Source organism: Chiloscyllium plagiosum, unplaced genomic scaffold (assembly GCF_037043375.1).
Source record: "Chiloscyllium plagiosum isolate Xiang-an unplaced genomic scaffold, Cpla_swu_hap1 HiC_scaffold_36, whole genome shotgun sequence".
Taxonomy (NCBI): Eukaryota; Metazoa; Chordata; class Chondrichthyes; order Orectolobiformes; family Hemiscylliidae; genus Chiloscyllium; species Chiloscyllium plagiosum.
The window spans coordinates 26,882,276-26,909,405 of record NW_028270174.1 but is presented as its reverse complement, the minus strand read 5'-3'; the positions used below and the strand labels follow the sequence as shown (position 1 = coordinate 26,909,405).

The 27,130-nt window shown below is 39.5% G+C and overlaps 1 protein-coding gene across 1 annotated transcript in view; it reads left to right on the top strand.

Moving 5' to 3' along the window:
* Nucleotides 1-25,978, top strand: part of pcdh10a (protocadherin 10a) — a 58,125-nt gene extending 32,147 nt beyond the window's left edge. The window contains exon 5 of the mRNA XM_043674089.2: nucleotides 24,308-25,978. Within this exon, the coding sequence (XP_043530024.1) occupies nucleotides 24,308-24,327 (20 nt within the window). The 3' untranslated portion in view covers nucleotides 24,328-25,978. The remainder of the gene's footprint in view (nucleotides 1-24,307) is intronic.
* The last annotated feature ends 1,152 nt before the right edge of the window (nucleotides 25,979-27,130 follow it).

The following is a 27,130-nucleotide window of genomic DNA, read 5'->3' as shown; positions in this document are numbered from 1 at the left end:
TATTTGGTTTGCAACTGAAATGAGAGTGATAAGATGAACGTTTCTTATGTTTTCTGCCTCTTTGTTTCTGTTTCATTTGGGTATTATGTCCATGCACAAAACAACCCCGAACCTGGAACCAATTTAGCAGCCACGTTCATAGAAGCCTCCTACAGGATGTTTGTTGTGGGTAACTAAAAAAAAAGAAACGCTGGCATCTCTCTGAGATTAAAGTTGAGAGACACTATTAAGGCAGGTAAAGCCTATCCTGCATTGCTTCTGATTGTGCCATCCCTGCCCTGAAGCGTATTGAAACTATTCAAGTGAAATGGAAAGTAGTCCTTTTCTCGGAATAGGTATCTTTCACAGAGTTCAAACTGAATTTAACATTGCACTTTCAGTACCACATCTAATGTACAAATATGGAAGAACAAAAAAAACAGAAGGGTGGTAAAATGAAAATGGATACATATAATAAACATTGATGTTAAAACTTAGATATTAGCAATAGCTGAAGACATATTGACTACATATTATAGTTGATGACATGCACATATCCAGGAATGTAGACAGTAATATTGTATTGTTAATTTCACTTATGGGAAAGGAAAGTTGACTTATTCGGTCACTATTAAACTGGGTGTGCAACTTCCTCACTGATAATAGAGCATTTGCGCATGACTACCACAGGATCTTTTTCCATTCTTAATTCTGATCAATTACCTGGGGAAATGATATCAAATGCGACAAACATTTTGCAGATGACACCACCCTTCACAGAGTCATTAATTTGCCACCAGTAAACAAGAGGAGATTGAACAATTGTAGGCAGATATTGGAGAAAAAAAGCTGAACAGTGGCTGACAAATAGTCTGTTATCTTCAGTGAGGAGAAAACTAAATCGATGAATGTGTTAAGAATTATATCCTCTGTAAAGTGCCAAGTGTTCTTCGATTACAGGCATCTGGATCTGCAATGTGGGTAATTAAGTCTGAATAAAATGGAGCAGATGAAGATGTTAAGCTGATTGCAGAATTAAAATTTCCAAGCAAATGGGATACTTGTAAAAACACCAGGATTGTGCAGGTTTGAAACCAGTGTTTGAATAGATTAATTGCCATGGTGAAGTAGTGATAGAGTATTTTACATCTGTCAATATGAAAATAAAATGCGTTCTTTGTTCTTGAGCACCAACTGCACCGAAGCCATTAAATTCAATTGATCAGAAGACTTATCCCAACTCCTTGGGGCGGCACGGTGGGGAGTTTGCGTATTCTCCCCGTGTCTGTATGGGTTCTTTTGGGTGCAGGGTAGGTGGATTTGCCATGCTAAATTGCCCATAGTGTCTAGGGATGTGCAGACTTGGTGAATTAACATGTGAAATGCAGGATTACAGGGATGGGGCGGGGGAGGTGTCTGGAAGATCTGACCCTCAGAGGATTGGTGTGAACTTGATGGCCAAATTGCTTGCTTCCACATTGTAGAGATTCAATGATTCTATGATATCCTGGTGACTGGCAAAGGAGGCTACACCACTAAAGGATGGCATGGTGGCACAGTGGTTAGCACTGCTGCCTCACAGCGCCAGAGACCCGTGTTCAATTCCCGCCTCAGGCGACTGACTGTGTGGAGTTTGCACATTCTCCCCGTGTCTGCGTGGGTTTCCTCCGGGTGCTCCGGTTTCCTCCCACAGTCCAAAGATGTGCAGGGTCAGGTGAATTGGCCATGTTAAATTGTCCGTAGTGTTAGGTAAGGGGTAAATGTAGGGCTATGGGTGGGTTGCGCTTCGGCGGGTCGGTGTGGACTTGTTGGGCCGAAGGGCCTGTTTCCACACTGTAAAGTAATCTAATCTAATCCTTATCAATGTTTTTACCTTTAAAAATATATGGAATATATATGTGGGCTGCTGTCATATATTAACATTGTGCTTAAGCCTGAGAAATATTTATTTGAGAAACACAGCAAATAAAATATAGCTTTCCCAATCAATTCAAACCAAACTTTACTCATTGTTTTAAGCAACATTCGATATTGCCAAAAAAGACAGATTTTATCAAAGCTTTTAATCTTACACTCATCAGGTCAATTTGCAAGAAACAAGAGAATAACATTTTCAATACTGTATGAGAAGAATATTCTGGTTATCAGATTGGTAGAGGTGTTGTCATGGAGAATGCATCAGCTAGAAGATAACTAACAGTTAACTGCCAGTTTTGTTTAAATTTAAAACAGGCTGATTGATTCTAATTTGTCATGGCATTGCTCTGAGGAATGAACCATGGAATAGCTATCACTTGGAACAGGTGCAGTGTGTGTACATGTTTTTTCTGTCTGCAAAGTGCAGGTCCCTGTATCCCAATATATGTAGATTATAATATGCACAAGTGTACCACAATAATGTGAACTCAACTGACAACCTTAAATTAGCTGACAGCAAAATTGTGAATGCAGTCAGGATTAATTGAAAAAAATGTCATCCAATAGTAGGATCATACCTAATGTTGAATAATATGTTTAGAATTCTGCCTGATTAGATATAGTTAGTATGTTGCCTGGTTGCAAGCTGCCAGTAGGACATGCCATCAGATACAAACTGGCCATCTTTGGGATATATGATCTACATGCCTAGCATCACACTGGCACTGAAATTCATTTGTGTGATAGGCCCTATCATGTTTTGACTTGACAGCAACAAACTGTTAATGGAGAACATCATTTGTACATTTACTATGCTGTAGCAGCATGAGAAAACTAGCTTTCCCTGCAGCTCAAATCTTTCAGACACTTCCACCTTCCAGATTAATCTGATGTAGATTGGGCAAATTTTAGAGCCAAAGGTGATTAGGCCTTCGGCCCTTCCTTGAGTTTGTAAGGCATTTCTCAGTAGGAGTGTAGGAAGACAGAAACAGATGTCAGCCAATCAGCCTCTTAACTCTGTTCTGCCCATCACTTAGACAAGGTTGATCAAACACTCAGCTCCTTTTGTCCTTTGATAGCCTTGTCTAATAAAAAAAAATGCATGAATCTTAGCCTCCACAGCCATTTCATGGTAAGTATTCCATTTTTGCATCACACGTGCTGTGAAAACATCTTTCTGACTTCACTGCTAAATGACCAGCTCTAATTTTAAGGTGCACAAATGAATAATGTGGTTTCAGTGCCATTCTGATGCCAGGAATGTAGGTCAAACATCTGAACAACTGACAGACTGCATCAAAGAACATTTAACTATCTGTAATACATTGCATGCTGACTATGCATGCCTATAAAACATAAAGTTATGGCTGAATTGTCCTTGTTTTTGGCAGAGTTTTCTCAGATGACATAGCACCCAGTCTGACATAATCAGCGACAATTTTGCTCAGACAATCATTCACTCTTCACCTTGTTAGTTATGCAACCAGCCTCTTTAGCAGCTGTTTAGTGGAATCATATGACAGGCGAAAGTGAGGACTGCAGATGCTGGTGATCAGAGTCAAGATTGGAATGGTGCTGGAAAAGCACAGCAGGTCAGGAAGCATCCGAAGAGCAGGAAAATCAATGTTTTGGGCAAAAGCCCTTCATCAGGAATCATATGGGAGGCATGGCAGAAGTACCCAATGCTTTGCACCAATAATGCACCATAGCTAAACACAACTTCACTGTACCCCAGATGCTGCAAACCGGTAGCTTCCCTTCATACTGTGATCCCAAACTGTTATCCCCAAGAAAATAGCTGAGAAAGGCAAGTTATCTCTCAGTTTGCTGGATTTGGATGTGCTGGTGGACAATATTAGAAAGGAAGGCACTGCTCCTTAGTTGGGTAGTATTGTGGCTCACTAGTTACCACTGCTGCCCCACATCTCCATGGACCTGGGTTTGATTCTAGCCTTGGGTGACTGTGGGGAGTTTGCGTATTCTCCCCGTGTCTGTATGGGTTCTTTTGGGTGCAGGGTAGGTGGATTTGCCATGCTAAATTGCCCATAGTGTCTAGGGATGTGCAGACTTGGTGAATTAACATGTGAAATGCAGGATTACAGGGATGGGGCGGGGGAGGTGTCTGGAAGATCTGACCCTCAGAGGATTGGTGTGAACTTGATGGGCCAAATTGCTTGCTTCCACATTGTAGAGATTCAATGATTCTATGATATCCTGGTGACTGGCAAAGGAGGCTACACCACTAAAGGATGGCATGGTGGCACAGTGGTTAGCACTGCTGCCTCACAGCGCCAGAGACCCGTGTTCAATTCCCGCCTCAGGCAACTGACTGTGTGGATTTCCTCCGGGTGCTCCAGTTTCCTCCCACAGTCCAAAAATGCGCAGGTTAGATGAATTGGCCATGCTAAATTGCCTGTAGTGTTAGGTAAGGGATAAATGCAGGGGAATGGGTCTGGGTGGGTGGCGGGTCGGTGTGGACTTGTTGGGCCGAAGGGCCTGTTTCCACGCTGTAAATAATCTAATCTAGACTGAGCCAGTCTGTAATGAGATGGTGGACCTGGTTAGTGCAATGTTTTGAGTGAAATGCAATACACAGTAGTGAAAGAAGAGGATGAATGATCTCCTGCACTCTGTAAATATAACTTCTATCATCTTTTCTCTACTACCTCATCCTCACAGGATCACCATTCACTTTAAATTTGTCACAGAACATGCCTCTCACAGAAGCCCATGGACGACAACTCTAGTTAGTGTATGTGTTGTGAAAACAAAAACACTTACATCCAACTCATCCTCCCAAACAAATGACCGTCTTGATCTCTGTGTTCCTACTCAACTGTTGGGAACTAGAATACGTTATCATCTCTCCTGACCAACATTAATTACTCTTCCATCCACTGTCATCATGCTCAGTCCCTCTGTTTGTCCCGTTGCAGGAAAACTGGCTCACCTGCAAAGTTGAGGTCTCCACAGCACCCTGACTAATCTACCTTGAATCCCTAGTCTGCTTGTTTTTGTCCTGTTAACACTTTGTGTACCAATCCATGGACACAAATTCCCAGACTCTGGCAGGCCCAAATACCTGACTGGCTATGGAAAGGTTCTGAATTGAAATGGGATGAGTCCCTTGATAACCAGTTCCCCTTGACCTCACTGAGCACTGGACCACTTTGACTTTTACACATGACATTTGGTTGAAGCGCACACAGCACATTTTCTGTATTAGCTGCTGTTGGTGTGACATTATCATAACATGGTGCCAAATGAATGTCCACCCCTTTGACCATTCAGTGCTCAGTGACAAGTTGCCACCTCTTCTTATGCATTAAAAGGTAATGCAAACCACAGAGGCTGGCAGTCTCCAAGTGAGCACTTAGAACTGAAGCTAAGAGCCATAAGATATATTGCATGAGGTGTGTGTGTGTGAGAATAGTGTCTATGGAGCATGCAGGGATGTTGTGATGTAAACAGAATCAAGTTGCTGATGGCAGATCATTGCTCTGACTTTAATGTCAAGATTTGGTGCTGCCTAGTTTATCATGGAACGAATAGAGAATTCGAAGCTGCATAGAAATTAGATGAGTTAGGCTAATAATGAAGTGCAATTGCATGAATTAGAGTAGTCATGCTGTCTAGGAAGATTCTGAACTCACACTTTAAATCTTACAGGAAAAGATAGGAAGTCTTTTCTCAATGTCATGATTCTGATGTTTTTGCTTTAACTGTGTTTTCTTACATTTCTCACCATTGCCTACACTGATCAAGGGAGTGGGAAATTTCAACCATAATGTTGAACATTAGTTGTTATTCTGCTATTGGATAACATTTTCTCACTAATCCAGACTGCACGAACAGTTACACCAGAAACCAATTCAAGATTATGAGCCACACTTGCAGAGTGATTCATTTGAACTTACTCAAAGCATATTTATTCACACAAAATAAATATCCTCTTATTTTTAGGCAGAAATTCAAAATTGTCCAGATATTGCACCTTTACATATGAAGAAAAGAATCATGGAGGGTTGTGTTCCATGTCCATTTCATTAGCCCAAACATTTAGAGTTGCCTTACCTGGTTTGAATTTACTCACTTATTTAAGACAGTTAACACTGCTTGTGCATGTCCATGTCGATCATAGTCAAACCAGTCAGCACTGACCTCTCACACCATATGACTTATTGGTTCCTGTCTAAATTGGTTTTCTTGTGTTTCAGTTCTGTTGAGTGTTTTCATGTCTGTTTCCAGAAATGATTTTGCTTGGAGAAATTGGACATAGCCCAGTCAGTTGCAAATTTGTTGTTCAGTAATTCAGCAAATGCTTATTAGAGGTGTGGAAATAAGGAAATAAAAGAGTGTTTTCCAACCACAGCTTCCATTCTTAAAGTGGCTATCGGTAAAAGTGAATATATTTTCATCAGGATCCCTTTTTGTTCCTAAATAATTATGATTCCTCTAACTTTCCTCTCTCCCTTCCCCCTCTTCTTCTTTCCTTCAGGTCAGTGGAGTAAGGCTTTAATATTGGTAAATAATATAACTGTTCACTTTGGCAACCAAATGCCAGCATGAAGAACTCCAGTGACAGAAATAACATAGCTTAAGTCAAGATTGTTTTGCTTAATGCCAATAAACACAACAAAGTGCAATAATGTAAAACTTTCAAATTCCATGCCTTTCGTTTCTGAGCAAGGGCTAGTTCAATCTTAGATATCTTTGTGCACTGAGTATAATCCTCCTAGGGACTAAGTTGAGACTTACAGTCATAGAGTCAATGAGATGTACAGCACAAAAACAGACCCTTTGGTCCAACTCGTCCATGACAATAAGATAACCTAAAGTAATCTAGTCCCATTTTCCAGCACTAGGCCCACATCCCTCTTATCCCTTCCTATTCATACAAACATCCAGGTACCTTTCAAATGTTGTAATTGTACCAGCCTTCTCCACTTCATCTGGCAACTCATTCCATACACAGACCACCCTCTGCGCAAATAAGTTGCCCCTTCGGTCCCTTTCAAATTTTCCCCTCTCACCCAAAACCAATGCCCTCTAGTTCTGGACTCTCCCAAACCATGGTAAAGATTTTGTCTATTTACCCTATCCATGCCCCTCATGATGTTATAGACTTCTATAAAGTTACCCCTCAGCCTCCAACCTCCCCAGGGAAGACAGACTATTCAGCTTCTCCCTGTAGCTCAAACCCCATCAAACCTGGCAACATCCTTGTAGATATTTTCTGAGCCCTTTCATATTTCACAACATCGTTCTGATAGGAGGGAGACCAGAATTGCACACAATATTCCAAAAGTTGCCTAACCAATCTCCTGTACAGCTGCAATATGACCTTGCAACTTTGATACCCAATGCTCTGACCAGCAAAGCAAAGCATACCAAATGCCTTCTTCACTATCTTATCAAGATGTGACTTCACTTTGAAGGAACTATGAACCTGCACTCCAAGTTCTCTATGTTCAGCAATACTCCCCAGACCTTACCATTTAGTGCATAAGTGCTGCCCTGATTGCCTTTCCAAAATGCACCATTTCACATTTATCTAAATTAAACTCCGTCTGCCACTCCTCAGTCCATTGGCCCATATGATCAAGATCCAGTTGTACTCTGAGGTAACCTTCTTCGCTGTCCACCACACCTCTGCAAACTTACTAACTATAACTCTGATATTCACATCCAAATCATTTATACAAATGATGAAAAAAAGTGGACCCAGCACTAATCCTTGTGGCAAACCACTGCTCATAGGCCTCCTTTATGAAAGGCAGCACTCCGCCACCACCCCCTGTCTTCTATCTTCGAGACAGTTCTGTAACCATCTGGCTAGTTCTCCCTGTATTCTATTTGATCGAACCTGGATAACCAGTCTAGCATGAGGAACCTTGTCGAACGCCTTACTCAAGTCCCTATAGATCACGTTCACCACTCTGCCGTCATCAATCTTCTTTGTTACTTCTTCAAAAAGCTCAATCAAGTTAGTGAGACATGATTTCCCACGCACAAAGTCATACTGACTATCCCTAATCAGTTCTTGCCTTTCCAAATGCATGTAAATCATGTCCCTCACAATTTCCTCCAACAACCTGCCCATCACTGATGTCAGTCTGACCAGATATAGTTCACTGGTTTTTCCTTACCACGTTTCTTAAATAGTAGCACCACATTACCCAACCTCAGGTCTTCCGGCACCTCACCTGTGACTATCGATGATGCAAATATCTCAGCAAGGGACCCAGCAATCACTTCCCTAGCTTCACACAGAGTTCTAGAGTACACCTGATAAGGTCAAGGTGATTTATCCATCTTTGTGTTTTAAGATGTCCAGCACCTCCTCCTCTGTAATGCGGACATTTTTCAAGATGCTGTCATCTATTTCCCCAAATCCTTTATCTTCTATGCCCTTCTTCACAGTAAACAGTGATGCAACATACTCGTACAGTATCTCCCCCATCACCTGTGGTTCCACATATAGGCTACCTTGCTGATCTTTGAGGGGCCCTATTCTCTCCCTCGTTATTCTTTTGTCCTTAACGTATTTATAAAATCCCATTGGATTCTCATTAGCCTTATTTGCCAAAGCTATCTCATGTCCCCTTTTTGCCCTCCTGATTTCCCTCTTAACTATACTACTACTGTCTTTATACTCGCCGAAGGATTCATTCGATCTCTGCTGTCTATACCTGATGTATGCTTCTTTCTTTTTCTTGACCAAAGCCCCAATTTCATTTAGTATCCCCTACACCTGCTAGCCTTGTGTTTCACCCTAACAGGAATATACTGTCTTTGAACTCTTGTTATCTAATTTCTGAAGGTTTCCCTTTTTCCAGCCATCCCTTTACCTGTGAACATCCGCCCCAATCAACATTTGAAAGTTCTTGCCTAATACCGTCAAAATTGGCCTTCCTGCAATTAGAACATTAACTTGTAGATCCAGTCTATCCTTTTCCATCACTATTTTAAATCTAATTAAATTATGGTTACTGGCCCAAAGTGCTCCCCCACTGACACCTCAGTCACCCGCCCTGCCTTATTTCCCAAGAGTAGTGGGCGGCATGCTGGCACAGTGGTTAGCACTGCTGCCTCATAGCCAGAGACGTGGGTTCATTTCCCACCTCAGGCGACTGACTGTGTGGAATTTGCACGTTCTCCCCGTGTCTGCGTGGGTTTCCTCTGGGTGCTCCGGTTTCCTCCCACAGTCCAAAGATGTGCAGGTAAGGTGAATTGGCCATGCTAAATTGCACGTAGTGTTAGGTAAGGGGGAAATGTAGGGGTATGGGTGGGTTGCGCTTCAGCGGGTTGGTGTGGACTTGTTGGGCCGAAGGGCCTGTATCCACATTGTAATGTAATCTAATCTAAAAGTAGGTTAAGTTTTGGACCTTCTCTAGTAGGTACATCCACACATTGAATCAGAAACTTTTCTTATACACACCTAACAAACCCCTCTCCATTTAAACCCTTAACAGTATGGCAATCCCAGTCTATGGTTGGAAAGTTGAAATCCCCTACCATAACCACCTTATTATTTTCACAGGTAACTGAGGTCTCCTTACAAATTTGTTTCTCAACTTTCCACTGAGTTGGGAGGTCAATGGTACAATTCCAATAAGGTGATCATCCCTTGTGTATTTCTCAGTTTCAACCAAATAACTTCCCTGGATGTTTTCCCAGAAATATCCTCCCTAAGTACAGCCGTAGTGTTATTCCTTGCCAAAAATGCCATTCCCCCTCCTGTCTTACCCCCCTTTCTGTCATTCCTGCAGCATTTGTTACCTGGAAAATTAAGCTGCCAGTCCTGTCCATTCCTGAGCCACATCTCTGTAATTGCTATGATATCCCAGCCTCATGTTCCTAATCATGTCCTGAGCTTATCTTCCTGCTCTGATAAGCCTCTTGCATTGAAATAAATGCAGTTTTCAGTCCTACCTTGTTCACTGCTTTGTTCCTGTCTGCCCTGATTGTTTGACTTGCTCCTTCTCCCAACTGTACCAGTCTCAGACTGATCTTTTTCCTCACGATTACCCAGGTTGGCAACTAATTTGAAGTTAACCTCCTTCAAAGAAAAGGTAAATCAACTGAAAGGTAATTTTTAAAGTCTGCCATCAGAGGTGAAATAACAGTTAAATGAGTAATGAATTCTGTTTCCAAACTGCTCCTTAAACATTGTGACCCTGTATTCCTTTGGATTGTAATCAGTGCTGGTGTGGACAGAAAGGGAAAATTCCGACTTCCAGTGGAAACAAAAATTGGGAACTACATATAACAGACAATTGAATCAATATCACCACTTCACAATCTCATCCATAATCAAAGTACCTCCACAATGTGTAAGAAAAGTGTGGAATAAGCATTCAATGCTTAATCCTGTTCGCTCCGAAGATCAATGAAATTTAAGCAGTGTACTTCTTTGGGAATTTTTATGAGCAGGTAGGGTGAGTTTGCGCATATGCAAGATGGTAAACCCCTACAATTGTTACATTGGATCAGATTTCATTCCACCTCCTTCTGGAATGTACCTGGGGGTATTTCCAGGTAAGTGGGAACCTCCTTTGGAAAGGTATTAGAACTTACAAATATTTATTAGCTGCAGTTTTAAGTGATCTTTCTGGTATTAAACAAACAATACATCACTTACTCGAATTGTCAGCAACTTGCGAAGGTCAGCAAGACACCAAATGAATAGTGGGGATTACTTCTTCAAGAAAACCGATGGTCTTGAATTTGGAGATGCCAGTATTGGACTGGGGTGTACAAAGTTAAAAATCACACAACACCAGGTTATAGTCCAACAGGTTTAATTGGAAGTACACTAGCTTTCGGAGCATCACTCCTTCATCAGGTGGTAGTGAAGGGCTCAATCCTACCACAGAATTTATAGCAAAAATTGACAGTGTGATGTAACTGAAATTATACATTGAAAAATTGATTGTCTGTTAAGTCTTTCATCTGTTTGAGTACCATGATAGTTTCGCTTCTTTCATGTTTAAATCACAAAACCTTTCTTAAAAAAGTTGCATTCTCAGGTTAGCTGTTAACAATGGTGATAGCTAGACAATATGTTGAAGGTATTGGCCCCCTGTGTTCTCTGTCTATGCCATGATGTTTAGATTGATTCTAATCTAAAAAGTGAGATAACGGAGTTTTACATGAATTCATGCAGTTTTTGAGCTCAGAGTTCTACATGAATGCATGCAGTTTTTGAGCAAAGTACAATGTAACCCTGCAAGTACAAATTCACCCCACAAAATATATGTGTGCATGTGGGCCTTTGTCTGTGTGTGTGACGGTCTGGGTTGGGGATTGTGAGTGTGAGACAGTGTATGTGTGTGTGTGTAGTGAGTGCAGATTGTCTTAAGTCTGTGAGGGGGTGCATGTGTGAATGTGGGAGTGTGTATGTCTGTAAGGGTGTGTGTGAGTGTCTGTGTGCGTGTCTGTGTATATGTGTGTCCATGTGTATGTGTGTAAAGGAGTGCCGTTGTGTGTTTGTGTGTGTGTAAGAGTGCGTGTGTGTGTCGGAGTGTCTGTGTGTGTATATGGTGCAATGGTGTTCCTCTGTAATGTGACATGAACCCAAGGTCCCGGTTGAGGCCCTCCCTATGGGTACTGAACTTAGCTATCAGCCTCTGCTTGGCCACTTTTTGCTGCTGCCTGTCCTGAAGTCCGCCTTGGAGGATGGTCACCCGAAGGTCCAAGGTCGAATGTCCTGGACCACTGAAGTGTTCCCCAACTGGAAGGGAATACTCCTGTCTGTTGATTGTTGTGCGGTGCCCATTCATCCGTTGTCGTAGCCTTTGCTTGGTTTCCCCAATGTACCATGCCTCCGGGCATCCTTACCTGCAACATATAAGATAGACAACGTTGTCTGAGTCACATGAGTACCTGCCATGTACAAGGTGGGAGGTGTTCCCACGTGTAATGGTGATATCTATGTCCACACTTTGACATGTCTTGCAGCGCCTACTGTGACAGGGTTATATGGAGTTGTCCCGAGAGCCGGGCAGCTTGCTACAAACAACGATCTGTTTGAGGTTTGGCGGTTATTTAAAGGCAAGCAGTGGAGGTGTGGGGAAGGTCTTGATGAGGTGCTTATCCTCATTGATGACGTGTTGCAGGTCACGAAGAACATGGCGTAGTTTTTCAGCTCCTGGGAAGTACTGAATAACGAAGGGTACCCTGTTGGTTGCAGCAAGTGTCTGTCTCCTGAGGAGGTCATTACGGTCTTGGAAGTTTTCTAGCAATGAAAACAAAGAGTCCTAGCCATGGGAAGGTGTGTGAATAGTTGTCACAGCATTTCTTATCAGATTGTACTTATGCTGCTTGACAAGTTGTTGCTAAATTCCTGGAAGTCAGCTCATCTGCCTGGGACTATGCTCATCTTCAGCTGTTCTTCTTAGCTGCCTTCACCATGGTTGGGAACAATCTTTATCGCTATGCAAATCCGACACAGAGTCATAGATTCATAGAGCTGTCCAGCACAGAAACAGACCCTTCGATCCAACTCATTCATGCCGACCAGATATCCTAATCTAATCAAATTTGCCAGCATTTGGCCCATATCTCTCTAAGCTTTTCCTATTCATATACCCATCTGGACACCTTTTAAATGTTGTAATTGTACCATCCTCCACTACTTCCTCTAGCAACTCATTCCTTACTTGCATCACTCTCTGTGTGAAAATGTTGCCCCCAGCTCGCTTTTAAATCTTTCCCCTCTCACCTTAAACCAATGCCATCTAGTTTTGGACTCCCCACCGCAGGGAAATGACATTGTGTATTTATCCTATCCATGCCCCTCTTGATTTTTAAGACCTCTATAAGGTTACCCTTCAGCCTCTGAAACTCCAGTGATAATAGCTCCAGCCTATTCAGCCTCTCCCTATTGTTCAAACCCACCAACCCTGGCAACATCATGGTAAATCTTTTCTGAACCCTTTCAAATTTCACAACATCTTTCCTATAGCATGCAGGTCAGAATTGAATGCAGTATTCAAAAAGGGGCCTAACCGATGTCCTGTACAACCGCAATATGACTTTCCAAATCTTATACTCAATAACTAACAACATTAACAGTACCTTCAGCAGCCTAAGCAATTCCAGCAGCAACACTGGTTGCATTCTCAGCCACAGAGTTTGTGGGGAGAATGGAGAGGTGAATGGGGCTGGCGGATGGTTGCTGAGCTGTGGCTCTGAGGAGTGAAAACTACAAATGAAGTGTCCACATGCAAATGATCAGTTCTATTGACATATTAGAATGCCAGGACTTCAGAAATCTTGTGCTGCCATGGCAGGTCACTGCTGACTTCTAGAACAAGGCAAGTTCCCAGTGACCATGTGGTTATACATTGTCAGTGGCTGTCAAGATAGCTATCACTCGAAAAAATCAAACCATCACCATTCTCCACCCACACAGCCTCTTCAGATCTTTATCTCTTAACAAAATTGTGTGCGTTCTACTCCAGCAAGGAGACAAAAAAGGCAGCTATGCAGGGTAGAAATGGCTTGTGTGGTGAGGAGGAATAGTTGTGGAAGGTGACTGTGCAGCATGGGTGTGAGAGGGCAATAGGATAACATTGAGTGTTGGTTGTCTTGATGATTATGAGTTGCATGGACACAAAAATGCAGCTGCAAGTGTGTTTTATTGCAGAATGTTATGTAAGACAATACTGGCAATATCTTCAGGGCGGGTTTGGCATTTGAAAATGTTATGCCACTCATTTTTCCCACCTTCCTGAGGCCTTGGATACTTTGCAGGAATTGACGTCATGACAGACCCTCCTGTTGCTGACCTCCTTGGCCTCTTCCATGCATTCCTGTTTAATTAGAAAGATGGCCACTTCCTCACCGCCTTAGAAGTGATCACCTCCAACAGTTGGATCTCCAAGTAAGAATGAGGGAATTGGAGGTCACAGGCAACTTTGCAGATGTACTATCATATCCACCCACCCTTGCTAATTGCTGAGGTAACCTGATGCAGTATATTAATAATGTGGCTCAGCTAACCAGTCATGGCCAAATTTGTTGCAGCTCTCAAAGAATTCCCAACCCACCAAAGGTCAAGCTGTTTTGGCTGGGACCAAGAGTTGAAAATACTGTCCGTATTCCCCTGGGGATGGCAACCAAAACTTGTAATTTCTCTTAGCTCTAGATGGTAAATCAAATCAAATTTAATATATAAATCCATTCTTACAATTTGTACTATTCAATTCTGACCTCTTCCTTTTCAAATGGGTCATTAATAACAAAGGGACCATTATGTTCTACAACATTGTGAATCATCTATGCCTATACATATGCTGATAATTTCCAATTCAATTTGTTAGCCAGATGTCTGTCTTACTCTTTTGAAGAGTTATTAAATGCAGCCATAACTGTTTTTTCCAGGTATTTATTCCAAATGTCTGGTGTTGATGCTGAAAACTAATCTTAAATCTCATTTCATTTGAAGTTTGCTAATATTGAGCACATGTTTTCTGGTGTGACCACAATTTACTGCATATAACTTGCTCACGTCTACACAATTTTTATTTTGTATAAATTTAGACTGAATTACATTATTCCCTCAATGTTCTTTTCTCTGTCCGAAACAAATTTAACAATCTGCCTTGTTGTTTATTGAACTTTTCAAGGTATCATTATTTCCTTGATGATACATCCAAAACAACATACAGTGTATCGTATCTGCTCGACCAGGTTTTGTTTGGAGTATTTTGCTGTATTATCACTTAATTCCTGAAGAAGGGCTCATGCCCAAAACGTCGACTCTTCTGCTGATTGGATGCTGCCTGACCTGCTACGCTTTTCCAGCAACACATTTTCAGCTCTAAGAAGTCACTGTTACACTGTGGCAATGGGAAACCAGGAATGATGCTTAACAAGAAGAGGCTATTGCCTTTAACACGTTGTAATATATTACATGATAGCAATCAAATCCAGGTGGCATTGGAACTGTGACATGGTTACTCAGACTGTGAGGAGACCTAGGATAGCAAGTCTGTCCTCTTTGAGAACATAAACCGTTCTTCCTTTGCCCATGCAAATCCTTATGATCAGATTAGATGGAGCTTAGTGCCATCTCCAACATTAACCCTTTCAGAGCTATTAACTCATTCAACATAGTGTACTCTTAGCAAGGACTTATATGGAATTTGGCATATACGTCTTGAAGGCTGAGGGGTGACCTTATAGAGGTTTACAAAATTATGAGGGGCGTGGATAGGATAAATAGACAAAGTCTTTTCCCTGGGGTTGGGGAGTCCAGGACTAGAGGGTATAGGTTTAGGGTGAGAGGGGAAAGATATAAAAGAGAGGTAAGGGGCAACTTTTTCACGCAGAGGGTGGTACGTGTATGGAATGAGCTGCCAGAGGATGTGGTGGAGGCTGGTACAATTGCAACATTTAAGAGGCATTTGGATGAGTATATGAATAGGAAGGGTTTGGAGGGATATGGGCCAGGTGCTGGGAGGTGGGACTAGATTGGGTTGGGATATCTGGTCGGCATGGACAGGTTGGACCGAAGGGTGTGTTTCCATGCTGTACATCTCTATGACTCTATGACTCTATGACTGAATTAATACTGATCAACAATAACATCACATTGTTTGGATGCGGCTGTCTTCATTATCGTTGTAATTAAAACATATCTGTTATTTCTGAGCTGATCTGTTGAATTCCTTTGAATGCTGTGTGAGATGCTGCTTGTGATAACTCTTAGTCATAGAGTCATAGAGATGTACAGCACGTAAACAGACCCTTTGGTCCAACTTGTCCATGCCGATCAGATATTTAACCTAATCTAGTCTCATTTACCAACACTTGGCCCATATCTCTCTAAACCCGTCCTATTCATATGCTCATCCATAACTCATAACTCTTGTGCAATTCTTTGGAGCATTTTACAACTTTAAAGGTGCTATCTAAATGGATGTTGTTACCATTAATTTCCCATAAAGTTAAAACTGCATACTATTCTCCTTGTTATTAATTAATTGTATTAATGGAAGGATATATGTCCGTGGAAGTCCAAAAAATTCTAATCTCCAGTAAGACCTTCTTCCAGTTATCATTAACTGCTACTACTTTGTATTGGGACAGAGTGTATGGAAACAGATTCTTTACAGTGATGGGGGAATGAGAATGAGGTGACACCAGCACAAGATAAAACATAAGGGGTTAGGACCGAGAGTAGGAGAAATCTTTTACACAGAGTGCTGTGAGTATGTAAAATGTATAACCAAAATTAATGACTAAAACAGAGACCTATCAAGATCAGGTTAGTGAATTTGGAAGTAAAAAGGATAAAGGAATATGGGAACAGAGCAAACAGGTGGGATTTTTTGATTTGATTTATTATTGTTACATGTACTGGGTGAAAAGTATTGTTTTCCATGCTATCTAGACAAGTCATACTTTACATAACAACATCAGAGTAATAGAACAGAATGCAGAATATGGTGTTACAACTACAGAGAGGGTATAGAGAAAGATAGCTCTAATATATGAGAAGTCCGTTCATAAGTCTGATAACAGCAGGGAAAATGTTGTTCTTAAATCTGCAAGTACGTGTTTTCAAATGTTTGTATCTGCTGCCCGATGGAAGAGGATGGAAGAGAGTAAAACTTGGGCGGAAGGGGTCTTTGACTCTGTTAGCTGTTTTCCCAAGGCAGTGGGAAGGAGAAAAGCAGCAAGGCAAACTTGTGCTGACCAATCTTTTTATGTTGCATAATGTTAAAGTAATTCCACGTAAAACAAATATTCAATGCAGCAAACTCATTTGCCCTGAGCTCACCTGTTTAAAAGCCTAACCTAGAGAACCATTATATCACTTTTTAAAAAATCCACTTGAATTATTTTTGGCTTGTAGCCATTGTTCACGAGATTTTGAAGGCCTAGTTTATTAGCTTGAAGTCCAAACTAACTGCATCTTCTGGCCAATGCAATCTTAAGATGTACATTGATAACAATCCTTAAAACACTTTGCATTATGAATATAAGCTGGATTCTAGCCATGATCTGTAAACATTGGTTGCATCTCCACTCTTTTCGTTCAGGTTTGCATTTAAAATGTTAAAATGTTTGAATACAGTGGAGACATAATTAAAAATACAAACTAAAGCATATGATCTACATAATTAAAAGAGCGATTAAGGAAAGAATAGAAAGAATTACAAAAAATTGTTGATGGTTGCACCAAGTACATGCGTAATGATATGAGAAGCAGAATTATAAGTTACTGAAAGGGCAAAAGAGACCTGGAACCATTCTTTCAATTCCTGTAGCAACCAGAGGAAAATTAACAAGTAAGTTAAAACCTAATGAAACTGTTTATGAGAATGATTATAATATGATAAGCATACAATTTGGGATGAACAACCCATCCTGGCTTTGCCAGTGTTGTACACATACAAAAACAAATAGGAAAGAAAGAAATATCTTGTCTCTGGATATATTAAGCACACATTGTATGTCATGCTTTAGGACTTGATCTGAAGCAAAAATCCCAAAGAGACTGAAAGGGAATAATTTTTACTTTAGATGATGATAATGAAAATCAGGAACTGTCTGTAAGAATTGTCTGAACTGATATTGTGCATTTAACACTATTGACAAATGTTAAGGGACCTGCATTGAGTTGAAAGCACAATATACTCTCTTGGATGAATGGACTATATTTCAGATTCGTGTTGAAGGTAATACTGAGCAAGTGGAATGTAAGGGCAAGGTTAACAGACTGAAAGCAGACAATTCTATTCCAACATTTTAAGAAGATGACAACATTCATGCTTAGCAACTGAGCATCCATTAGCCTGCAATCTATAATCAGTATAAAAACACAAATGAAATCAATAATTAGGAACAAATGTAAGTGTGCTTGTATGAAAATTGCCTAATAAATACTAGCCAATATGGCTCCCAAGGGAGTTGTGTTCCTAACCAATCTTCCAGAAACTTTCAGGAGGCCAACATATCCAACAATGATGATGAAATACATATGACAAACTGCACTTCTGTTTCCTAATGGCTTTTGTGATGAAATACTACATGAGAGACTGGATAAACAATTATCTGGAACAAGATATAGATACAGATCAGTAACTGGTCGAGGCAGAGAAAGCAGAGTTGTAGGAGATCAGTATTGAAGTGGATACCATGGGATCTGTGTTGGGATTGCTTCCATTTCTGTAATACAGAAACAATCTATGTAAGCACTGACTATTCAAGACAGTAAAATTTGAAGATAACATCAAATGAAAAGAAATCGGGCACTCAGAGTGGACAGTTAAGATCTTTAAAAGATTTTTAAAAAGTTCTACAAGTCGGAATTGCCCCTCATAGCATATATTGAAAAAACATGAGCTCACTATGTAAAGCCTACAATTTTCAAATCAGTAGGTTTGCAGTTGTTATTTTTTGGGAAATTATGTGCAATGTGTGACTGATTTCCAAGCATGCGTTGCCAGCGAGCAGGACACCCCACACAATGTGCTGACATTTAAAATTATCTCAGGTGTGCATCTGGCTGATCAGTGGCAAATGATGTTCTATAGAGTCAAATGCTATGTATTAGGAGAATTATGCAGTTCACCAGTTGAGGAAAGCTTGCCTGCAAAGAAATAAAATCAATCTTGCTGCAATATTTAATTTGTTTCTCACCAAGTCCAAACTGATGTAGCAATAAGCAAAGAAAGCAGAATAAAGGACTGTATTACCAAATCAAGAAGATTCTTGTAGGGGCTATATTCCACTGTCAAGGCTGCATCTGCAGTGAAATATTACAGTTCTTGTTGGTGCAATGTAAGATAACCAGTGAGACGCGAAGGATATTGTGCAGAAGGAAAAAGCAAATCTTTTGGTATTAGATGGATAACTTCCCATAGGATATATAACACTGAAACAGACTATTTAGCTCAACTAGTTAAAGCAGGTGGTTATTCCACTCAGGCCTCCTCCCATCTTTTCACACTTCAATCTTTCATTGTAGCCATCAATCTATTTCCTTCTTACTCAGATGCTTCACCAGCTTCCTATTAAATGCATCTATATAATGTACTTCAATCACTCCTTACGGTTGTGACTTCTATGTCCTCAATGTTTTAAGAATGAAGTTGCTTTTGAATTCCCTGATAATTGTCTTATATTGGTCACCTCCAGTAATCACTTTCTCCAAAAGAGGCAGCATGCTCTTTATGTACACTCAATCATAATCTAAGTCACCCCTTATTCTTTTATCAGGAGAGTAGAAACCCAGTATATTGATTCTTTCCTGATATGTATGCCCATGCATTTTTGATATTAACATTTAAGTCTTCTCTTTGCCCTTTTTTCAGTACCTCATTATCCTTTTTTTGTGATATGGTGAGCTGAACAGCATTTAATATTCAAAATCTGGTCTAACAAAGCTGTGAGAAATATTTAGAATAACCAAGGTAATTTTGAAAAAGAGACATCCAGAGTTACCTTGTAGAGCTATTTAAGACACCTAATGGAGTAGAGACTGTAAACATGAAACAATATCTTTCGATAAACTGTGATAACAGGACAAGAGGACATTAATTCAAGGTTGTGAGGACAGGTTTAGGACAGATGTCAGGAAGTATTTCCTTACACTAGAGGGTTGTTAGGATGATACCAACTAAATGTTGAGGAGAGTGTAGTGTTAGCATTCTGGAAGAATGAAATTAAATTCATTTATGTATGTCACTCTGAACACATTCCTAAAAGGAGAATTAGTTGAAAATGAAAGGAAACTTGTAAAAGGAATACAGAAATAATGGGAAAAAGTAGTAATCGAGAAACAAAAAGAAAGGAACTGCAGATGCTGGAAATCAGAAACAAAATCAAAAATTGCCAGAAGACCTCAGCAGGTCTGGCAGTTTCTGTGACAAGAAAGTATAGTTAACATTTTGGGTAGAGTGACCCTTTCTTCAAAACAGCATTAGAGAAACCTTGTGTATGTAGCATTGGGAGAGATGGAGTGAATTATGTACTCTGTTGTGTGTTTTCTATAATTCTAAATGCATTCACTGAAATGTACCTTTCTGAACTGGTGGTTATATTCTTGTCTGGATGTTGCATGATATTTAGAATCCTTTGTTCCCAATCTTGTTCTCAGTGTTACAATATTTCTCTTTCCTTGTTTATTTTTATCAGCTATGCTCTCTTCTTCATTATGTGCTCTTCCCATTCTCTTCTCCAGTGTCTGGCATCTATTTCCTGTTTCTCTCTCACCCTGCCAAACTGAATTAAGACGGTGCACTCTGCAATAAAAATAGATTGATTGCACTCAGCATGATTGATTTCAAACTTTGTTTGCTCTATCATTCACATTTGAAAAATGCTTCCTCTGTGTTTAAAAAAAATCAGGCAATCTTTTTCCACTTGTGTACCAAAACACAGTGCAATTAAGTAACCATGTTGAAAGATTTCATAGCTTCACTTGCACATAATCATATCAGGATAGAAATTATACCTTTTTATCAAACACCGAGAGGTTTCAAAAACACATTCCATTAAGGAAGAATCCCTTTGGAATTATTGTTTTTGTTTAGATACCCTAATGTTCTGTACATAAAATAGTTATTTTCATGCTGGTATGTCCTGCAACTGCTAAATGTGATTTGGACCTTTATCTAGAGAGAATTGATATATAACTCCATAATCTGCCTTTCCCTGATTTAGCATGCAGTTACTCCAAGTTATAAATCTCACAACTTAGGAAGCATGATGGCTCAGTGGTTAGCCCTGCTGCTTCACAGCGCCAGGGACCTGGGATTGATTGCCATCCTCGAGTGACTGTCTGCATGGAGTTTGCACATTCTCCTTGTGTCTGTGTGGGTTATCTCTGGGTGTTTCCGCTTTCTCCCACAATCCAAAGATGTGCAGGTTAGTTGGATTGGCCAGGGGAAATGCAGGGATATTTGTGGGTCAGAGTGGGGTGCTCTTCGAGGGTTCGCTGTGGACTTGATGGGCTGAATGGCCTGCCCCCAAACTGAAGGGTTCCTGATGAAGGGCTTATGCTTGAAATGTCGACTCTCCTGTTCCTTGGATGCTGCTTGACTGACTGTGCTTTTCCAGCACCACACTCTTCGACGCTGATCTCCGGCATCTGCAGTCCTCACTTTCTCCTCACATGTAGCTAGACCAAGTAAGGATCACACATTTTCTGCCCTAAAGGACATTGGTGAAGAATGTTTTTATCTGTCAACCATGGTTATATGATTTCTCTCAGATGAGCTTTTAATTCCAGATTTTTACATTGAATCCAAATTTCATCATCTACAATTAAGAGCTTATGGTTCAGGCACTTACGGTCCTGATTATATCATAAATAAAGCCAAATCTCTAATGCACCCATTTTTATAATTTTGCTTTCTAAATTAATAGGTCCCCATTAGGTTTGCTCACATCATAATTCAGAGAGGGCGAACAGTTGCCTTAAATTGTAACCAATAAATTGTATCCAAATAATTTAACAATTCATTTACCAGCTAGCATTTATAATTGAACAGAATAAGCACAGAAATATATTTTGTCAAGAAGTTATATTACTTGAACTAGGGTTTCACTAAATTGCCAATGAATATAATTAATCAGCAAATCCAAACAGAAAGCCTAATTAATCAGTCACTCTAAAAAAAATCATTTGAGAGCAAAGCAGTAAATATTAACAAAAGTTATACTTTACACAAAAGTAACTATACCTGTGAAATATTTTGAGAACTCCAGGTTAAAATTAGTACTGGCAATAGTCTGGTAATATTTAATAGAAGTACTGTAACAGTTAATGTTTGATCTTGATTCTATATTGAAGTAGCTCATCTCAGCCGAGCAATACTACAGTCTATTCTAGAAACCCAGGTTAGGAAGATAAATTGGTGGTCTCACTTACAATCATTATCTGATTGCTACTGTCAAATCGCCTTAAGGGAAGGATCCCACTTAGCAAAGGAAATCCTTCATGGTTGAGTGACCTTTGACAGTCACCACTGAGTTCTAAACATTCATAGTGATCGCTTAGGCATAGCATTGAAGGATGTTCTGCAGAGAGGACTTAAGAAAGAAAAATTTCCTTAACCTGCCTCTGGGAAATATCAAACATTCAGGCTGGTTAGAGTGCACACTTGTAAAGAAACCTCTTGAATTTTCCATTCTTAAATTGAAATGAAAATGATGCACATTCCTTTAGAAAACTAGGCCAGTTTTAGTTCTGTGCGACATTGTCACACCAGTGTTGGCAAGATGATAGTTCATTTTCCATCTCCTAATTTTTCTTCCCACTGATGTCAATGGAAATATCAAAAGTCACATGACGCCCAGGTTATAGTTGAATAGGTTTATTTGAAATCATAAGCTTTCGGAGTCCTGTTCCTTCACCTGACAAAGGAGTAACGCTCTGAAAGTTTATAATTTCAAATAAACCAGTTGTCTATAACCTGATGTTGTGTGACTCCTGACCTTGTCCACCCCAGTCCAACACTGGCACTTCCATACCACTGGAAATACTAATTGGGAGAAAGATAAAATGGGCTAGTAACACATCGCCACCAATCTTACACAATTAAAATCACAAACAATCCCTAACTTCCAGTGTGCTCTATTTTACATTACTTACTGCATCTTGGTGATACTTGTAACTCTCCTTGCCCTTCAGGGAAAAATGATAAAGACTAGAAAAGAAAAATTGGTGAGAAAAATGAAATCTATATTGTAGAAGTGTATGGGAAATTATTAGATACAATGGAATGAATGAAAATTGTTTGACATTTTGACATTTTATGCGAGTGAACAAGAGCATTTTGATGCATTGGAATTCTGTTCAGTCAGAAAGCCTGGCACAAACTGCAAATGTTTGTGTAAATTTTCACATTTATGTCTCAGTGTATTCAATGTAGTGTATTCAAATATTCAGCATGCTTCAAATTCTCCCTTCAATATATATGCTGGCATTTTTGTAGTTTATAATAGCCCTGCTACTCTAAAGAAATCTGAACGTAATGAGATCAGAATACCATGATATATGACACTTAGTTACATACTTTAAAGAATATTTTCTTGCCCCAATATTGAACAAAATTAAATCCTAACAAGCTTAAAATATTTATGTTGATTTAAAAGAACAAGCTCTAATGGAATTGATAGAAATAGAAGAATGCTATTCAGATCAATTCAATCTAATTTCAACATGGAAAATTAAATTAGTTTTGAAATTATCCATATTAGTAAAAAGTACCTTGTAACTTGATACTAAAAGAAAAATAAGGACTTGTTAAAATGCACTTAAATTAAGCTGGTGTTTGTGTTGTATAGTAAATTCTTTTTTCGGATTCACCAAGCATATCACAGAATTTATTTTTGCTCTGATTGTTATGAGCTAATGATATGTCTCTCTGTAATGTATTTTCTTTGTATTTTACTGGAATTGGTAGACTGATAAAGGATAACAAAGCAATCTACTAACACAGTGCCACTTGTTATATATTTGTATGTCACAGCATAATTTCCAAAATTTCATTTCTGCCAAGATTTGAATTCCCTAATCGAGGCCAGAGTTTTTAAGAAACACCTTCTTTCAGTGAAGGACACTTGCAGGACATCTTAACTCACACTGCTTTTGAGCTCAAGGGAGATCTGAGAAAAGGCCATGGAACAGGTCCTCTTCAATTGAGAAAATGCTAGGTAGTGTAGAGGAATGATGAAAACAATGATAATAATAATTAATAAACACAAAGAAGATTGGAGAAACTCAGTAAGTCAGGCAGCATCAATGGAGAGAGAAGAACAGAGTTAATATGTCTTTTCTCATTTTTCATTCAATCCTATGTTCTTTGAAAACAACACAAATAATTTATATGATAATTTAAACAGAGCTCCTCATGTGAAAGTAAACATCTTTAGGCTGCTATCAGGATACATTTGGAGTGTGGTAAACTTTAGAAACAGTTTTCTTTGGAGGCTTTTAATGTTGTGGAGCCAGTGAAATTCCAAAAAACGTGCCTCGAATGGTGCTGTGGCGACAGGCACTCCACAGCTGTCATTGGTCATGACGGGATGAAATACGGTTGACAGGGTGAAGGAGATTGTTGTGAAATTTGAAGATAAGCACGTTGAAGTTGATTCAGTCAGGCACATGCAGCTTGACAAGAAAAGCAGTGATGGTTATATGGACATTTGTGCAGGAAAGGGCATTGACTGCTAATGTTACCTTAGCTGAAGCTTAGGCAAGTTTGAAATGAAGAGACTCTGAGAAGGCGAAAGCACAGATTAGAAATGCTGCAGTGACTGAGGGGAAACAGTAAGACATTAAATCATTAAGGGTGATATACACTTTGGCAGTGACAGAAATGAAATGTTGATATTTATCAGCTGTATCACTAACCTGTTGCTATCTGTCTGTTTCTCTCCACAGCACGGAAGAGAATTTGCTAGTCCCTTCTGTTGTTGCAGCATGATTTTGCACAAGCCAACGACTTAAAAGAAAAAGAAACAGCTTTCCAGTCCGTCATCCTGGCCATTGAGTTGTGCATAATGTAGTCGATTCCTATGTTATTGGAGACAATCGTGCTAATAGTGGAATCAAATGCTCTCAGCAGGTCTGAGAATGATGCGATTTGGAGACTCTTTGGATGTGACTGGTCTGGTCACTTTCATGACCAGTGTGTGCCTGTTTACAGCACTCAAAAACTTTTACTGAGCTCCTAACTCTTTCTTTAATTACTGACCGCCACAGATCGGCACCAAAAGAAGCCAACTGTACAGAAACCAATCAGATGTGCATTACAAATGCAATATCACTGTTTTAGATGTGACTGTTTTTTCTATTTTTTTTTGTGACGAGTGTTCCCAAATAGCGACAAGTTTTCAAGACTGTGACTGTGTCCTTCACACACACTCCTAGGTCTTTTTAGTGATGATCCACAATTATCAGAGCTCCTCAGTTCAACAACGTTCTGTAGTTTATACACAGTGTTATTTGCAAATGTGTTTACTGTACTCTTTCAGAAATTCTAAATAAAAAGGTGTACTGCTTTTTTTATGAAGTGATGGTATTCGGTAAGGGGACAATTTAGCAACTCTCAATATCAATAATTCTATTTATCAATAATCCCATCCTTCATTTCCACAACTGATTAAAGCCACACCAAAAGAGAAATTTAGAAAGCTGATCCATGATAACACTTAAAGTTAAAAGTAAATTTAAACACAAAAGATTTTTCTCTTTGCTAGACGACAAATCATTTTGAACTACTTTTTTGGGTACTTTCTCATGAGTAATTGTTCTAGGTTCCACAAGGAACCAACAATTCCATTGGTAGACAGCAGAAAAGATCACTTTCCTTTATTTCATGCGTATAATCTATGGATCTTTCTCTTGTGATGTCTTTTTTCACTTTCACTCAAGGAGAAGAATCCTTTTAGGAATAAAGTTACCCCCAGCAAACCCACTTCCTGTAAATATGATATAAGTTTTTAGAACTTCCTGGTATGTCTGAAATACAATGAGTGAGAAGTAGGAGTATATTTAAGAGCCATAACATATTGATATGATCTCTTAGGTATTCAGCAAACTATAGAACTATGTTCCCAAGGTTAATCACACCATTTGAACCCCAAGAGCATTTCACATCTTTGAATGGAGATTCTTCTGTTAGTCCACTCTTTTATAATATACAGGATCACTTTTTCTTTTGGTTTTTGGTCAGATAAACTATTTAAACCGACCCTTATTTTAAGCTACCAAATTTAACTTTTTTAGATTAAAAGAAACATCAGATTAAGCTGAAAATTTGGGGAAACTTGACTTTTTTAAAGATAAGATATTATGAACAAATGGATGTTGTATTTTTCTCACATTGTTGAAACAGTTTATTGTCAATAAAAACTGTAATACATTATTCTATCCACACTGTAGTAGTTTATACGTGCTTAAAATAGTCAGCAAAACTTTGAAACATGAAATAAATATAATGCTACACAGCAGTCATTTGGGTTAATTCAACAAGCAGTACAGAATAATGATGCAATTGTTTACAATCATGGATTTAAAGTGCTATTCATTAAAAGTTCTGTGAACACCTTTTATGTCTCTGTAATAATGTTAGTCTAATGCTGCAGTCTTTGCGTTAAGTATAGTTTGCTGTTGAAATGACTATTAATGTCTTTGCAACTTTGTGTTGCCAACCATAGAGATATATTGTTTCCTTCATCGGCTGAAGTTCATTGTTTCAACAAACTGGTATTCGAAGAACTGAAATCATTACCATAAAAGTGAGGACTAAAGATTTGTCATTGGTTTGTAGCTTCTGGTAAAGAACGAATCAGTTTCAGATTGTAGGTGTTTACTCTCTTACCTTTAGGGCATCAAAAGGAATACAACATCATTAGAAAAAATGATTCTGAAAAGGATGCAAGAGAAGATAGTGGGCGGCACGGTGGCACAGTGGTTAGCACTGCTGCCTCACAGCGCCTCAGGTGACTGACTGTGTGGAGTTTGCACGTTCTCCCCGTGTCTGTGTGGGTTTCCTCCGGGTGCTCTGGTTTCCTCCCACAATCCAAAGATGTGCAGGTAAGGTGAATTGGCCATGCTAAATTGCCTGTAGTGTTAGGTAAGGGGTAAATGTAGGGGTATAGGTGGGTTGCGCTTTGGCGGGATGGCGTGGACTTGTTGCGCCGAAGGGCCTGTTTCCACACTGTAATGTAATGTAATCTAATAAAAAAAGAAGAATATATGGGGGGGGGTGGGTTACATTCCTTTGTCAGGAATACAACATACAGTCTATGTAATCATATCTTATGTTTCTGTAATTATTGGTGGGACTATGTTAAGGATTATATAATATTGATCTAGCTATTAAGAATATATAATTTTGGAGTGACTACATGAAGATGTTTTAATGGTTATGTGAAGATTGTACAATGTGTACGATTAATGGCTAAAGATTAGATGAAGTTGTACTCTGGATGATGCTGCTGTATTCAAGACTAGATGATTTTGGGATAACTATGTTTAAGTTTGCATGATGCCGGAATGACTGGGTTACAAATTATTTGTGCTATATGACTAGCATTACATAATGAAGATGTGCTGCATAAAGTATTGCAAGAAGTTGAAGTATTTAGAACAATTGCTAAGGATTTTAATATTGAGGAGCACAGTTTCTAATGTGGAATCAGAAACTTAACACCCACATAAGTTTCGGGTCCAGATATGCAACTGAACCGAGGCATGTTT